Source organism: Biomphalaria glabrata, chromosome 10 (genome assembly GCF_947242115.1).
Source record: "Biomphalaria glabrata chromosome 10, xgBioGlab47.1, whole genome shotgun sequence".
Lineage (NCBI taxonomy): Eukaryota > Metazoa > Mollusca > Gastropoda > Planorbidae > Biomphalaria > Biomphalaria glabrata.
The window spans coordinates 9167319-9185897 of NC_074720.1; the positions used below are offsets into that span (position 1 = coordinate 9167319).

The 18579-nt window shown below is 35.6% G+C and overlaps 1 protein-coding gene across 1 annotated transcript in view; it reads right to left on the reverse strand.

Annotated features, from left to right (window-relative positions):
* The window catches only part of LOC106054337 (ephrin-B2-like), a 452268-nt gene that overhangs the window by 194613 nt on the left and 239076 nt on the right, over positions 1–18579 (reverse strand). The window contains exon 3 of the mRNA XM_056042980.1: positions 11550–11585. Coding sequence (XP_055898955.1) covers positions 11550–11585 — 36 coding nt within the window. The remainder of the gene's footprint in view (positions 1–11549; positions 11586–18579) is intronic.

Below are 18579 nucleotides of genomic sequence, written 5' to 3' on the forward strand. Positions count from 1 at the left end.
GGCAAGTGTGAGGGGACATGGTGATCGAGACGGTGAAAATTAGATCACAATTTTAGAAGGAGTTCGTAAAATTAGAGTGTTAACGCCGGACTGAAATGAGAACTTGAAAAAATCCGTAACAGTATTTTCGTTATCGCCTCCCTTGATTTTGTCTTAAGATTTTGCTTTTCCTGTTGGTTTTAATCGAGGTGCCAACACGTCTGGGTCTTGGACAGTGTTTTAAATAGTTTTTTTTCTTTATATTTCAACCGAAACAACGTCTCGAAATGGTTTCAGTTCTACTTGTGATTATTTACTTTCAGACGGATGATTGCCTGGTCATTTCTTAACAAAAATGGCTGAGACGTATTTTGGGAGTCAGTTACACAGATCGGGTATCAAACAAGGAAATCCTATGCCGAACTGGGAGTCGAACACTTGATTAGGTTGTGACAGAGCGTCGCATGAGGTTTGCGGGACATGTTCTACGATAAAATGAACTACGTATACCAAGAGTTGCGATGACATGGAAGCCAATCCGAGGAAAGCGCAAACAGGGACGTCCTCGTATTGGCGACACACCTTCACGGAGGACCTGAGAACAGTGGGCACCATGTGGGAGGAAGCTTCAGACATTGCCAACGACAGATCTTTATGGAGACAGCTTGCTGCCCAATGCGCCGAACGGCGCGGGAGGTCCTAAGTCTAAGTAAGTCTAAGATTGCCTGGTCTTGTGGCCTACGCTCCAGAAAGTAGTTAAGATGGTCCTGGGTTCAAACTTTTCCCGCCCTAATCTTCTGAGGCCCTCAAGACGTTTTGACTAAGGATGAAATATGCCAGATGTTTAGGCCTCGGATGAAATATTAGAGATGTTTTGACTAAGGATGAAATATGTCAGATGTTTGGGTCCAGGATGGGATTGTACGAGATCATCGTCATTTCTGAAGTTCGCCTCAAACTTTCGTTGTAAGAGTGCCATGTTTATGAGGTTATTGAATAGTCATAATGTCAAAAAATATAATAAAATAGACAGTTTGTATTCACTCAATGCATATTATCCTTACCGAAAGTTAAAAGAAGAAATTGTCTTTAATGATTCTGTGAATTTTCTCTTCACCTAATGTGTTCTCTCCTTTTTCAAGAATCTAAAAACAACAAGGTTCTCATATTCCCGAAAATTTCACTTACAAATATAATAAAAGAGGTTGCTAAAAAAAATATTTTAAATTATTATATTTTTCCCCTGGTGAAATCGTGAGATACTATGTCTGCAAATGTTAGCTTTATATTTCAGTCCAAATCTTCAAAGAAATGAATCAAAAGTTCTATCCCAAAAAGTCAAGAGAGAAAAACAAATTAGATCTAAACGTAGCATAAGGTTGAATGAAAGAGAACGAGCTATTGGTCTAAACTGCCCACAGGTTGTGACGTTGCAGGTCAGTGTTGAGGCCTTCTATAACATTGCGAGGTAAGATACTAGATCTAGATTTCCATGGAACTACTAGGTCTATAACTTGCTTCTACATTTACACATTATGTCTCAAAGAGGGTATAACAAAGCCACTAACAGCGTCATACTTGATAATAAGCGCCCCCACCCCCCACCTCGCCATCTTAAACACAGACCATTTGTTATAGAAGGCCTCAACACTGACCTGCAACGTCACAACCTATGGGAAGTTTGTGGCAACGAGCTATTGGTCTAAACTGCCCACAGGTTGTGACGTTGCAGGTCAGTGTTGAGGCCTTCTATAACAAATGGTCTCGCTTAAACAAACACACATGTATACACAAGCACGTTTACCCGCTCACACTACGCCCATTTTCCACACTTTTAATAATTATAACATTTCAACAGACTCCCGGTCACTGACGTCCTGTCAGAACTTTTGCCAGAGCGGTGACTAATGGAATCGATATTTGTGTATTTTGCGACACACGATACCAGGTATGTAAAGGCAATCCAAGCGTATCGTTCATACAATATCGCAGTAACTATACCTAATGACTGGGGCGCAGTTCGAGATTAAATACAAGAGGAGAAAGGGTGGGGGAAATAACATGGTCGAGAGAAAAACAACACAATTAATGTGAAAGGGTTCCGATTCATTCCTCTATATTTGTGTTTTATTTATTTGTCTGTCGTGAAAACGCTGGACTGAGTACTTTAAGCTTGGGAATGTTAGTTCAATGTACTCACACTTGTGTAACATTGTTTAAAGATATAGATGAACTTCTTCTTTGCCCTTCTCTTTTCTGTTCAGATCTGTCATTCACATTCAGTGTCCTTTCTCTATTTCTCTCTAATGACCTCTCTTTCTCTTATGCTCTTTTCTCTCTCTCTCTCCCCATCACGCCCTCTCTCTCTCTCAAGGTATACCTCTCTCTCTCTCTCACGCTCTCTCTTTCACTCTCATACTCTCTCTCTCTCTCTTTTGTATCAAAAATCACACACCCACCATCTTTCATTTTCGACTAATAAAGAAAAGAAATTTTCTAGCTTAAAAAATTCGGGGCCACTAGGGGCCAAGGAGGGTGATATTGGTGGCCCCGGGAGACGAATCTACTGACGTCATTTTAAGGACAATTTCAAGATGGTTAGACCCCCATTCCCCCACATTTTTTTCTATCACCCTGCATTAATCGTCTTCAATCTCCCCCTCCCCCTTTAAGCAAGAATCAGTTATGCTTCATCTTTTTTCCGCCATTCTGTTTGTTCCTAGTGTAAAGGCAGAGAGGAGGGTTAGATCAGAATGACGTTGTGAAGATTAAATTGACACAGCCCTCCCCTTTTATGTTGTTCCACGGGACCGGAAGTCAGTCAAAGTTACTCACGATTTACTTGCGAGACGTTTACTTTAGTCCCAGATATTACGTCCGCATTGTTTACCCCCCGTGTGAGACGCCCATGGAGGATTTAATAATGAAGCAGTGTTAGCGCACCAACAAGCCACGCAACTTCCGGCGAAACCGTGGCGCGTGCGGACGTGAGAATAACGCGTGAGAGAATTGGGATGAGATTACGTAAAATATGAACCAGGAAGGGAGGGGGGGGGGCGGGAGGGTGATTTGGGAAAATAATTCGAAAGGATGAACTAAACCAACAAATAAGTAATTTGAACATTCTGGGGTGTTAGGAAACTGCAATATCTGCGTGGTCTTACAACGTCTAAAACATATAGAAACATCTGGACTGACTATGTCACTATAGGGTCAAATTAAAAAAAGAATAACATAAAAATACTTTAAAAAAACAAAACAAAAGAAGCTTGAATTAAGTGCAATTGTATCAATTAGTTTGAAGCAGTCTTGTCATGAAATGTTTAATGGATCTAAAAAAACAGCGATTAGAAATATTTTTACACATTGGTTTTGTTTAGCGCGATTTCATGATCTTAGTTTTCTCAATGCGCTATGATCCTATCACTTGTCTGGACCAGATGGGGGAAAAAAGGAAAGGGGGAAGAAGCATGTATCTGTTTTAAAGTTACCGTGATCGCTTTTAAATGTATACAATTTTTAAAACTATTTTAACTAGGGCTCAAGCCGCCTCAATGGGACTAATTCAAGTACGATTTCTTTCCCTTGTTCAATACGAAACAGTTTGTTTTGTCATGTGCAAGAAATAATTGTGCAAAATTTAAACTTGATCCGAGAATGGGTGTGGGAGAAATAACGTGCACCAACTTTTTAAAGACAGACAAACAGACAGACAGAGTGAGTTAATATAAGCTTTGTATATAAAACACACACACACACACAAAGAAAAACAAGGAAGAAGTTTTTTAAAGCATAAACCAATTCAAAACCAAAATATATAATAAATATCGATGCAGCAATTAAATAATAATAATAATATAATAATAATATAATACTATCTTCGTGACCCTGGACACTCCTAGGAACATTTTCATTACTTGTCAATGGTGCTACTGCTGCGAACCAGCAATATTCCTAATAATCAGTGGTCAGTCTTAAGGGGACTACAACGAATTCTGTCTCCCTTAATGAATATCGATCCTGATCCTGACAGAGCCAGAGAATTTGAAAAACGTTTAATAATAATAATAACAATCATAATGATAATAAGGGCAGATCTGCCAATCACCAGAAAATTCCTCAGTGGAAACTGATAAAGGGACTACGATGAATTTTATTTTCCTTTAACGAAACTCGACCCTGGCAGCGCCAGAGAATGAATACTCGTTCGTTTCTAATATAATAATAATAATAATAATAACAATATAACGTAAAGTGAAATAAAGTTTTTTAGGCATTTTTTTACAAACTGAATAGTAAGCATGAAAATTCTACACTTTATGCTCTGCAATGCACCATTTTCTTAAATTGAATGGACTGCCGGGTAGAGAATTATCAAGTTTGATTTTCATATACCTGTACAATGCTCATGTAGTTTTTCAGAAATAGGTTAGTGTCACCGCGTTATTTTATATGTTATGAATGTGGCTGTGGTTATCAATGTAGGCGTGGTGGTGACATTGGGTTCTTGTTACAAATCACTGAATAATGAAATGACGCTGGGTGTAGCAGACAATAAGTTTAATATAACACCACATAGTGAATACACCATACAATTCGACCCAGGAATGGTCAGTATTAATCCAACAGTAATATACGAATATCACAACTTAGTACTTATTCTATAACCAACTACTTTAAACATCTAACTCTACTGCTTATATCTTAAGTGACTCAATACAAGTGCTTGCTACAAGATCTCTATGTGGACTGCCTTTAACTCTCTGGTTCACCTAAGGTCAAAAGTGTTCACCTTAGTGCAACATGGGTTGTGAATAAGATTCACAATATGGAATTAACATACACAATACAGAATTAGGGTTTCTACTCTATGGCACCAACTTTGAGGTGGTGACATTACCTATCACCCCCTTTTTGAAAAAAATTTTGAAGAAATTTTTTTCAGCTTGACGACATAATTATCATAAGTAGGATCAATTGGAATTCTTGGGGTCTATCAAATGTACAATTGCAGAGTTCAAATAGAACTACAAACTTGCAATAAAATATATAATATGACGGTGTTACACAAAATATTTGCTGAATCAAAAAAAATTCATACAAGGGCAAAATTCTCTAATTCATCATATTCTTGTAAGGCAATTCAAATAATTCTCTGAGTCAAATACTTAACCTCTCAAATAATTCTTTACATGTAGTTCTAATATATACATCAATATTCAAATGTGTTCAATATTTACAAGTCTTTTTCATAATAATATGTGCAAAGTGTGACAAAAATTTCAATGACAATCTCCTATGTCACAATGTGAAAAATTAATACAAGTTTTTTTATTCACAATATCTATTTATAAAAAATCTTTGACACTATAGAAATGTTAGAAGTCTGTTTTTTTTTTTAACACCAATAGTACAATATGTACAAATCATGTAGAAAATGTTACAAGTAAGTCTCAATATGTAAGTGATAAGTATAGAAAAATTCAAAATATATGTGTCAAAATTCAACATCAAATTGTTTAATGATCATTGTTACCAATTCAATGTATCTGTTTACTTCAATATGAGGTTTGACATCTCCATAAAAAATTGTTGTGCATTAATATTAGACAAGTAAATATGTATAATTCAAGTATCAAAATATTGGATCAAAAGTATCAACATGAAATCAAAATAATAAGTATCCTTCATAGTGCTTGTACATGCACCTTATATTTCAATTAAGTATTTCTCTATATGCCAGTTCAAATAATTTGTAGCTAGTAATGGCAAAAGTTTAATGTTACATTGTTTATCAAATAATTATTGAGTACAAAGTTCAAAAAACTCTTTTGTCAAAAAGATTCAACTGAGAAAATGTGTCAGTTTTGATACAATCTTTGAGTTTACATTAATTTGTTCAAGCATATATATACAAGCATAACATCATAATGGTTTAGTTGTATTCATTTTAATCTGTTGTGAAAAAATGTGTAAGTCCAATTTAAAAGAATAATATCAAGTGTCTCTTTCAGTACTTGAAATATCAAAAAGTTTGTACAACAATCTTCTTGTTTACATCAATGATTGTTACAAAAAATAAAGTTCATAAGAATAGTTTGACAAAAATGTTTTCAAAAAATACAAGTGTATGTCAATATTTCATTACACTAATTGACATTGAATAAATAAGTTACATTATGAATCAATCTCCTTTTTCAATAGTATTGAAAAATGTGACTAAGTTATATAATTGTGATAAATGACATAGTAAAAAAAATTCCAATCTTGTTTACAATAGCTGTAGAAAAAAAAATTTGTCACAGTTGTTCTCAATACAATGAGAAAAAATAATGTTTACATTGTATGGAAAAAAAATTAAGCTAGGTACTGAATAAGTTTGGAAAAAATTCAATGTTTGTTTACATTGTTGAGTACAAAAATGTTATTCTTGTTGACAAAAGAATGTGAAAAAAAAATTGTTGGTTACAATGTAGTAATCAAATTCCAAAGTTTGTTTACAAATAGAGTTTTTTTTTAAAAAATGAAGTCTTAGTTCTAGTTCAATGTTTACAAATAGTACTCAATGTTTACAAAATAATGCTCAATGTTTACAAAATAACATCATAGCTGGTTGTAAAAATAATTTTTTACTTTAAGGTGTGAATCTTAAATCTTTGAACTTTAGCAATTGTGACTTTAATTCTATGACCTTGAATTTATGCTAGCTTTAAAGTGCATTACTCTAATATATCTTCCTTGAAATAAAGTATTATCAAATGAATTGACAATTTTGTTACAATCTCTTTGTGTTTTCAAATAGACTAAAGCTATTTTGTTTGATTTGTCTTCACTTATTTTGATGTCTACCCATTTTACAAAAGCTGTGTTGTTAAAATAATTCATAATAGTTTGCCATCTAGTATTTCTTGAAAGATTTTCAACTTTAACTATATGATGTGTATAATTATTTGTTTTGTTTGCTGCTTTGGTTCTGTTTGTTTGATGTGATCTACTGTTAGTTGGACTGTAGCTTTGCCATGTTCTTCTGTTATATTGTTGTTGATAGGATCTATTATAGTTAGGACTGAAACTCTGGAAAGTTCTGTTATCTCTTCCATATCTATGGTTTCTATTTACATGTTGTTGTTTTTCTGATGCCATTCTCTTTCTGCACTCTGCTTTGGTGTGACCCAATATGCCACAGAAAAAACATTGTATGCTCTTGGCATATTTAAATTTATTTGTAGATCTTGGATGGTTTTCTGTCACTGTTGCAGCTACATTGTACAATTCCCTTTTGTCAATGGTGATGTTTGGGTGGGAGTCCTTGTATGTTGTTAAGTTTGATATCAATTCAGCTTCATTTTTTATTTTTCTCTCCTTCAGGAATGAGAATGCTGCATCTGTAACATTTATTAACACATTCTCAATGAGAAAAAAATCTAAGATCTGTTTGGGGTCATCTAAGTTACAGTTTGCGAGTTGTAGCCACTTTGTCATGTTCTGGCGCATGTCATGTATTGTTCTTTTTAAATCTGTATTCTTTGCTAGTTTTATTTCCCTAAAAAGTTTTCGATAGTGCTCCTCCGTTTTGCCAAAATGTTCAATTAGTCTTTGTTTTACTGTGTTGTAGTCTTTTCTTTGCTCCATAGTTAGTGTGTCGATGATGTTTAGTGGTTCACCTCTTAGGTTAGCTAGCAGTTGTTGAGCCATTTGTGCACTATTCATATTTGCTGTTTGACAGATGTATTCAAATTGAATAATGAAATTTTCTAATGTGTCTTCTTTTGGGTCAAAGTTCCTAAATTTGCTATGATACTGATGATGAGATGAAGTTTGACTTGCTGAATTGTCTTTATTTTCTTTTGCTAGTTTTGCCATTTTTTCTTCATGTTCTTTTAATTTTATTTCATGCTGGCGTTCTTTTTCTTTCTCTAAGTTTTCTTGTTCTTTCTCTCTGAGTCTTCTTTCATGTAGCATTTCTTCCCGTTGCTTGTCTTTTTCTACTCTAATTCTATCTATTTCAATTTTAATGAATGCAGCTCTATCATCTTCTTTTAACTTTAGTTTATCCACTATCTCTATTAGTTTTTCATACTCAGCCATTTTCAAAGATTCAAATTAGTAATATAGTTTAGTAATAGATATGTGTACTAGATATTTGTAAATGAAATATTGTACAATAAATACTTATTATTGCTCAAATAGTAATTACAGGTAATAGTAGATATATATTTTGTGCGAAACAATTGAGGTTATGAGGTATCTTACGTTATTCTTGGTACTTTGTCTAGTTCGTAATGTAATACTTTACTGATCAATTATGTGATTATGTATTTCTAGTATCTCCACTTGCAATGTAAAAGTTTATTGCAACAAATAATTCACAATTATGTGAGCCTTATTAGTCTGTTAAATAGTGATCAATGTATCAATAGTATCAAAATAGTTCAATGTGCTCAAAGTATATATATATACAATCAATCTTGTCACAATCTCAAATCAAAATATATCCCATAGTGTATCAAGTGTGTAGTGTAGTGTTGATAATAATAAAAAATAGGTTGAAATAAGAAGTAAATAAATATATATTAATAAGTAATTAGACAAACATAAATACACTATAGATACTAAACAGTCTGCTTTAAAGAGACATTACAAGATAGTAGAAATAGTAGACAAAAGAATTACAATGAGAAATAACTATGACGCAAAAGAAAATTCAACAGATGTAAACAAGACAATATCAATACAAGAGTTTAACAATATAATAGATACTTGACGAAATACAAACTTAACTAATACAGCTATACGATCAAGTATTTACTTTATCTAAAGAGTCCCTACCAATACCTGGATGCTGACTTTGAAAAAAATATAAATGCTCAGACTCAATAGATAATTAAATTTAGTCCCTAAAGTCAAATGTATATATAAATACAAATGTAAACAATGAAAAAAATTGTGGTGTAGTTCAAGAGAACTAATCAATACTGATAATACTAAGGGTAATTAAAGTTACTTCCCTTAAATATTCACTTGATGCTTGACTTGTACATAAAGTTCCGGTGATGCTCCACATAAAATATGTCCACAGTACAGTTCATAAGTAATCCACTTGCTAAATCCACAGCACAACGGTACAGTTCATAAGTAATCCACTTGTTAAATCCACAGTACAATGTTACAGTTCATAAGTAATCCACTTGTTAAATCCACAGTACAATGTTACAGTTCATAAGTAATCCACTTGTTAAATTCACAGTACAATGGTACAGTTCATAAGTAATCCACTTGTTAAATCCACAGTACAATGGTACAGTTCATAAGTAATCCAATAAATACTTCAGATGTTTGACAGGTAATCCATTTTCATACAGTTGCTGAAACAAATATAAATAACTAAAAATGACCTTAGGTAGTGACGACAAGAGAGGTCTAAGAGTGAGAGCGCTCTCTTATTAAATGTGCTGTTAGACAGCGACAATAGGAGTGTGTCATTAGAATTATGACGAGCACTCGATGTAGATGATTCTTGAATATGTCAGCTACTTCGACTGACCATATATCAGCTGTCTTCAAACGATGACTTGAATGACTTGTAGTACTAGATTTTCACCCACACCGGTTGTAGTATCACGGTTGTCTTAGTTTCACCCACACAGGTTGTCTCAGCATATCATGTTAAAGTGACTTTGAACAATGCTGTCATAAATGTCGTTTTCGGCCGCTTCTGACACCAAGAAATGCTGTTTGCTGACACTTCTGACACCAAAAATGTCACCGCGTTATTTTATATGTTATGAATGTGGCTGTGGTTATCAATGTAGGCGTGGTGGTGACATTGGGTTCTTGTTACAAATCACTGAATAATGAAATGACGCTGGGTGTAGCAGACAATAAGTTTAATATAACACCACATAGTGAATACACCATACAATTCGACCCAGGAATGGTCAGTATTAATCCAACAGTAATATACGAATATCACAACTTAGTACTTATTCTATAACCAACTACTTTAAACATCTAACTCTACTGCTTATATCTTAAGTGACTCAATACAAGTGCTTGCTACAAGATCTCTATGTGGACTGCCTTTAACTCTCTGGTTCACCTAAGGTCAAAAGTGTTCACCTTAGTGCAACATGGGTTGTGAATAAGATTCACAATATGGAATTAACATACACAATACAGAATTAGGGTTTCTACTCTATGGCACCAACTTTGAGGTGGTGACAGTTAGGTCAGAAATAAAGAGGCATATAAAGCCCCAAAAAAGAGGCAAAGAAAAGAGGCCTAAGGCCCAAGGATTCCTATGATGATGATAAAGCTAAAATTGAATAGCGCAAATTCTGAGGTTTCCTTTAAAAAAAAAATAGAATATAGACAAGACAGCATGTATAAACTGATTGGATACAATTTTTAAGCACAAAGAAGTCCCAGTGTATGAAATACGGGATCCTTTAGTGTTCTCGCAGTTAATTATTTGACCCCTTCACCAGAAAAAAAAAAGTTTACTAACATCGCTCCCAAACAAACAAAATGCCCCCACCCCCAAAAAAATCTCGCTCTCTCTGTATATATATATATATATATATATATATATATATATATATATATATATATATATATATATATATAAATTCCCAAAACAAATGAAGTGATTGAAGCACCTACCCCCCCCCACTCCCCCACCAAAAAAAAAAAAAAAAACGCAAAAAAAAAAAAAAAAAGAAAAAACAACCCCATGAATGTGAAGGGTTTAAGCCTTAAGGCCAACCAGATACCGACCCAGGTCCCATCAAATCTGCACATCGCCAGAGATTTGTAATTAGCAATTACTTCCGCGATTACATAGGCGTATGCTTAAGACAGTGCCCGAAGGGGCTTGTCACGTTTGAGAATGAGTATATGATTTAAAAAAAAAAAAGAGTCAAGAAAGAAGTTTCTAGATTCCAGAGACTGAGCACGACAAGAATGAGGAGAGGGTGGGGGGTGGGAGGTTAGGATCAGGTCGATAATGACACACAGACTCGTGTGAGGATTGTTCTAGAAAGGCTGTTGCTACGGGGTAGAATATATCATCCATTGATAATGAGGTTGTAGACTCAGAAAAAATTGGAGGTTCTCACTCTGTCGTACAGTGTCTTGTGTGATGCTATGCAGTGTCATAGTTCGTGTGTGCCATCGTATAACTGAGAATTGTTTGTTGGATATCAAATGTAAACGCAGAGTTAGTGAGCTAGTGATGTCTATGTGAAATAAATAATTTCAAAAAATGCGATGACAAAAGAATGGTATTAAATTAAACATCCAATTAGTATTTTACATGCTTGTGCATCCAATGAAAAACATAACAATTAATAAATCAATAAATAAATAAATAAATAAAACAGTTTCAACAAACGAAAAAAAATAAAGGAGAGAACGAAACGAAAGTAAAAAAAAATAAAAAAAATGCAATGATGTCATGAAGGAAAGATAAAAAAAGATAAGAACATATCTAAAAGTGAGGAAAAGGAAAGACAATGGTAAAGGAAAGACAACTAAAGACAAGAAATAATTAAGACAACATAGTGACTTACCCTTGGGAGTCCGAATACGATTGGGCACTTTGAAATCTGACAAAGAAAAGAAAAAATACAATAGATCAAATTACGAACATCAAATTTAGCGTGAATGAGATTTGATCCCTAAAAAAGATGTACATTAAAAGTACACACCATGCATTTAGTTACTGACCTGCTGGAAATGCTTTATTATTACTGTTCAAGTAAATAACATGTAAATTTTAATCTTAGTCACCTAATTAAACTGTAGGTAACAGCTTATATAAAACAATTTGGTATACCTTTGAGTTTTTATTACTTTATTTTTACTATCTATTTCAACAAGAACACACGAGACAGAAAAGTTAAGACAGACATGCCAATGATGATCCAAACTAATTGCTACAGCTACACTTTGTATAAGCAATGCTTTTGTTTTTAAAAAGTATTTTCAAAATGTTTATCTTGTATTATTTATGATTATAACGATTTTAGTTTAGACCAGTATTTCCCGAACTTTTTCCTTAACGGAACACTTCGCACATTCTGCGTATTTAGAGGAACACTTTGCCTATTTTTAGAAAGATTAATTCACAAGGTGGTCTACTAGTTAATTATTCCTTAGATCTAGTTCTCTGAACACTAGAGTTCAAAGAAACACAGTTACGGAAATTAAAAGAAACCTTGACAATAAGAATTAGAATTGAGATGTATTTTCTTCTTTTCATGATTAACATTTTGTTGGTGAGTAGCTTTATGACTAAGACTAAGACTGCTTTCCTTATGGAAATTTGTTGTGATTACAAGGACTTTTTTCTCATATAAAGACAACACAACAGAAACATACACATGAATATAAGAGGCAGAACTTCAAGAGTTCATTCAGCGACTCCACACAGGCGTTTTACTTTAGTTAATATTAAGTTATTATTCGGTAACAATAGATCAGCTCCCAATTGATCATTCGGTCAAATTAAGCCAGTAATCATTTAGCCAAGGTAGGTTGATAGTTAAAGAATACTAAATAGATACATGAAATTCGTGATAAATAACAAAATATAAATTTAAAATAAAAACAATGCATTTCATATAAGACAAATGATTACACATTCACACACACACACACAATTTCATTATCAACATGAAAGCAGTGTCAATAGCCAGCGAAGATAAGAAATCTTATTATTATCTTGTCTTATTTTAAAAGTGAATCCAGATCTACAACAGCAATAATTGCGACAGGCGCGCTCATGACGTCTGCTTGTTTTATGGCACCATCTTTCGTTTCTGCCATAAAATTAGGGAAAACAGTCGCTCAGCTTTCCAAAGTTTTAAAAAAAAGGAAACAAACAACAAGGGGTGTAACTCACAGGTGAAACTTTTACATGGTATTGCTGATGCCAAACAATTATCGGTCTTAGGACAATTTAATTTATTTGTGACACGGAGGTCAAGGGCTGCATTTCCACAGAAATCGTCTTGTCCAATGGAATCAAACCTCTCCGGGTTATATAATAATAATAATAATAATACCTTCAATAGCCTTAACATTCCTAAGAAGAGTTTCGCTGCCTGTCATAGGGCAGTACTGCTGCAGACCTGCAACATCACCTGAGATGAGCTCCAATTGGTAACAAGACTGGAAGGATTAGTCCTCGCGTAAAGCCTTAGCGAGAAGCTCTACCGTTAGGCCTAGTGCCTCATAGCTCCCATAAAGGTCAATTGACTCTGCAGACACACTTCCCCGCAGCTATCGGAGCTGCGGAGACTCTTGCAAGTCTTAAAGCAGTAATGCTGCAGACCTGCCACATCACCAGAAAACTCCTCAGTTGAAACTGAGAAAGGGACTACAATGAATTTTGTTTCTCATTAACGAAACATTGGCATTGCCATAGAATGAATACTCGTTCGTTTCTAACATAATAATAATAATAATAATAATAATCATTATTATCTGTTAAGAAAATTTGTATTAGAATTGTGCTTTTTGAAGGGCTGGACAGCACCGCGTCATTGGCCAAATATATTCGCAATATATTTTGCAGATATCGTATTCCTATCTTTAGATTCGAATCTTATTTGGACTCGTGCATTCATCGCTTAGAATAGGTTGAAAAGATGTTTGGTCACTCCTCCCCCCCTCCACTCACACTACAACCTATTTGACCATCCTATCGTTACAACATCCGCGACTCGCAAGCGTAGTTTTACGCACTTACGCTGCTTTTTAATATCCCACTAATCAAAAACCTTGACAAACTAGATCAAGACCGACACAGTCTCAAGGAGGTCACGGCTTGATAAATCTTGCACTTCATAACGAGGGCTATGACTTCACTTCCGGCCTCCAATCAACGGACGATAAAATGCTTCTGTCTTTGAAGCTTTCGGTCCAACACTTACATTTTATAACCCTGGGTGGGATACTTTGGTCTGCAGCGTACCGACTTCAAAGATTTGAACCCAAGCACTAAAGATAACAACAGGAAAGGAAATATGTGAGTCGCAAAATGGCCACTTGTATAGAAGTGCGAACTATTAGGCGAGCCCATGAGACACGAAAGCATAAAATTTTAATTTTGTGATCAAAAACATCTTTGTGCAAAGCATAATTATAGTTTTAGGATCTATAGGTCATTATAGACTGACAATTATTTTAATTGTTCACCTTCAGTTCTAAAACGAACGGTTATGGTTCTTGTCGTAGAGTAGTTTTATTTGACCGAAGAGCCATATTCTGTAGAGACATGGATGATGGACCGGTTGTCAGAGGCGGAGACGCATGCCGTTGGAAGCATTTTATAAGTAGAGGGTTGCTCATTTCCTTAACACATAGAGCTATGTCTCCCTATCTCTCTCTATATATAGTTCGGTCTAGCGCCAATATAGGAGATGTTACTGTACATACTGAAAACTAGGTATATGTTTAGTTTTCATATGATTATGTTAACTCATATAGATTGTGTGACAGAAAATAAGCTAATTTACAGTAAGGGGTAGAGAGAAAAAAATACGATATAAGAGATGGCGGTTAGACACGTACAAAACTAGACTACTAAGATTGAAGTTATCCGTTGGACGACGATATCAGCATTGTCACCCCTCTGTCCATCCATGACGGTATGAACACATCACAGGTTTTTAGAAAAAAACTATCCCATAAATAAATTCCTTGGCCCGTGATAGAGACACCTTTTCGATTCCACAAGATATACAATGATAAAGCAAAGGTTAGGAATAGACAATCAAAAACACTCAAACCAGAGTTTCGAAAAGAACAAAAGTCATAACTTTCTGAAGTCTTCAGGTCGTTTGTAACTAAGTTCTCCTTTCAGATCTTACGATCTATAAGGCATATAATGTAAAGGTTTCTGTGGCCCACGGTTAACGAGAGTGTCATGTGACCAGCACAACGACCAACCGCATTTACTCTCTCCAACTAATGTCCGGTACCCGTTAAAGCTGGGTGGACTCAGGGGCGCCCAAAGATACAGGAATTACACCAGGATTCGAACCCCTGACATCGGTTCTGTCGTTGGTAAAGGAAACGAAACAAACAACAATTTGTTTACTTTTTTTTTTTTAGGTATTTTCCCAAGTAGATAACTTGTAATTTATGTACACCTCCCTCCACCCCCTTAACTCCCTAAACCCAAATGATAAACGTAATAAGGAAATCCATAAATCATTGTCTGGTCATTTGTGCAAAACTAAGGCTCAGTCATAACAACAATAGAGCCAAATAATTTGTCGCCGGCTCCCAAAGATAAACCAACATATTTAATCAAAAACAAGTTTTTAATTCATTATTTTTTTTTTTTTACCATTGTTGTTCCTAAGCCAGTGAAGCAGCCAACTCAATTTATGTCTTAATTCATCAATACTTCAGCAGGAACTACAGCCGAGGATCATTTATAATTATCCGTAACACTCGTTGCATTTGCCTATATTTTTATTTATGGAGGGGAATGGGAAGCATAGAAGTGCGCGGGTGTGTGTGTAGAAAGAGGAGAGAGAGGGAGAGACAGGGAGAAAGATAGAAAATGAAGGAACAAACAAGAAGAAGCGGAACTACAAGCATTAAATGAAAACAAAAAGGCGTATCCTAAAGAATGATCCTCGGATCATAGATACAGAAGAAGAAATATTAAATGAAAACTAAAAGGCGTATCCTAAAGAATGATCCTCGGATCATAGATACAGAAGAAGAAATATTAAATGAAAACTAAAAGGCGTATCCTAAAGAATGATCCTCTGATCATAGAAACAGAAGAGAAAGTGGAAGCATTAAATAAAAACTAAAGGCGTATCCTAAGGAATGATCCTCTGATCCTAGAAAAAGAACTGGAAGTGGAGGTCACGTTGAGCTAACCCTTGTCAACTATTAGTCAAGTAACGTTCCCCCTTTCAGACCTTGTCATCTGTTGGGCAGATGCTGTTATGATCATCTGTTTCCATGGCCAGGCAACCGCCTTTACTTTCCCCAACTAGGGACAATTACCCATATTAGAGTTGGGTGACTTGGCGGCGCACTAAAAATCCCGTAATTCAAAATCCAAGTCTTTACCCAGATTTGAACTCCAGGTTCGAAAGCCAAGCGCCCCTCCCCCCCCCCACTTTTGTAAACTACTGGTAAGACATAACGCCCATACACGCGATTCTAAGCCTCTATCATAAGCCTCAATGCCTCTATCATAAGCCTCAATGCCTCTATCATAAGCCTCAATGCCTCTATCATAAGCCTCAATGCCTCTATCATAAGCCTCAATGCCTCTATCATAAGCCTCAATGCCTCTATCATAAGCCTCAATGCCTCTATCATAAGCCTCAACGCCTCTACCATAAGCCACAATGCGTCTACCATAGGCCTCAATGCCTCTATCATAAGCCTCAATGCCTCTATCATAAGCCTCAATGCCTCTATCATAAGCCTCAATGCCTCTATCATAAGCCTCAATGCCTCTATCATAAGCCTCAATGCCTCTATCATAAGCCTCAATGCCTCTATCATAAGCCTCAACGCCTCTACCATAAGCCACAATGCGTCTACCATAGGCCTCAATGCCTCTATCATAAGCCTCAATGCCTCTATCATAAGCCTCAATGCCTCTATCATAAGCCTCAATGCCTCTATCATAAGCCTCAATGCCTCTATCATAAGCCTCAATGCCTCTATCATAAGCCTCAACGCCTCTACCATAAGCCACAATGCGTCTACCATAGGCCTCAATGCCTATATCATAAGCTTCAATGCCTCTATCATAAGCCTCAATGCCTCTATCATAAGCCTCAATGCCTCTATCATAAGCCTCAATGCCTCTATCATAAGCCTCAATGCCTCTATCATAAGCCTCAATGCCTCTATCATAAGCCTCAATGCCTCTATCATAAGCCTCAACGCCTCTACCATAAGCCACAATGCGTCTACCATAGGCCTCAATGCCTCTATCATAAGCCTCAATGCCTCTATCATAAGCCTCAATGCCTCTATCATAAGCCTCAATGCCTCTATCATAAGCCTCAATGCCTCTATCATAAGCCTCAATGCCTCTATCATAAGCCTCAATGCCTCTATCATAAGCCTCAACGCCTCTACCATAAGCCACAATGCGTCTACCATAGGCCTCAATGCCTATATCATAAGCTTCAATGCCTCTACCATAAGCCTCAATGCCTATATCATAAGCCTCAATGCCTCTACCATAAGCCTCAATGCCTATATCATAAGCCTCAATGCCTCTACCATAAGCCTCAATGCCTCTACCATAAGCCTCAATGCCTATATAATAAGCCTCAATGCCTCTATCATAAGCCTCAATGCCTCTATCATAAGCCTCAATGATACATTATCTTCTCATGAAAGTTGTATACGTTTGTAAGAAAAAGTACTCCCTCCCCCTTTTTTTTTCAGTCCTTGCGATCTATAGGGCAGATGACGTGAATGGTCGACAGTTAAGGGTGTCATGTTGCACCTTTACTTTCCCCAACTAATGTCAGGTACCCATTACTGTTAGGTAGACTCAGGGTCGTCCTTAAAAGCCGACCTTCAAAATCCCAGTCTTAACCGACATTCGAACCCGAGATTCCTCGGCTCGCAAGCCAAGCGCACTACCACTCGGCCAACACGCCCCATTGTACGAAAAACAAAAAATATCTTAAAATGTATTAAAGACTATGATTGAGCTCTATAATATTTTTCCTCAATAGGTTATGCTTCCTCAATGTTTACTATAACAACTTCCGCTTTCACTTTCGATAGAAAACCAAAATATCGTGGGTCATGTGATCTTCTCCTAAGAAACGAACATTACTTCTTAAAGTTTCTTGGCCTAATTACGTCAGGTTCATGGACATAAGTTTACGATATTGCAAGCTCGAATATAAACACTAACCTTGATTTAAACGTGTTTCGACAAATGCGCTTCACTTCTGACACCAATGTTTTATTGTTACAGAATCATTACACGCAAAACCAAAATTCAAACCAGCAGAGATGAAGTTAAAAGAGCTACTCCAAGCTGGCTCCATGTGGCGTTAGTTAGGCAGAAAACTTGTGAAACCATTGCCACATGGGTGTTAGCGGTGGAAATGATGCCGCCAAATCTTCGACACTTAAAGTGTTAATTGGTAATATCTGTCTTACCTTCTTCCCGCCCATTTATTTTTTACCTGATCTATGAAGGTCATAAATCTAGCAGACGTCTCATGACTCAAAGAAAAGTTGTTAAAAAATTAAGTGAGAGGAACTGTTAGTTCTGAAGATAAGGGGAAAAAACGATTTTCATAAATCTTGTATTATTATCATATTACTTATTACTCTTGATCAAATGGCACAATAAATCTCCAGATGTTTTGATAAATTGAATCAAATAGCTTTTGTTAAAGGGCATTTTCATAATTAAGTTAATCACAATAATCTGCTCTTTATTTGCAATTAATCTGTTTGTGTTTACATTTAAAGGACATCTCTTTAAAAAGGTAAATCAATATGGTAAAATTTGGGGTGATGAAATTCATCTTAGAATTCGGAGTAACTATTTAAGGACACTAATTGCAAAGCAAAAAT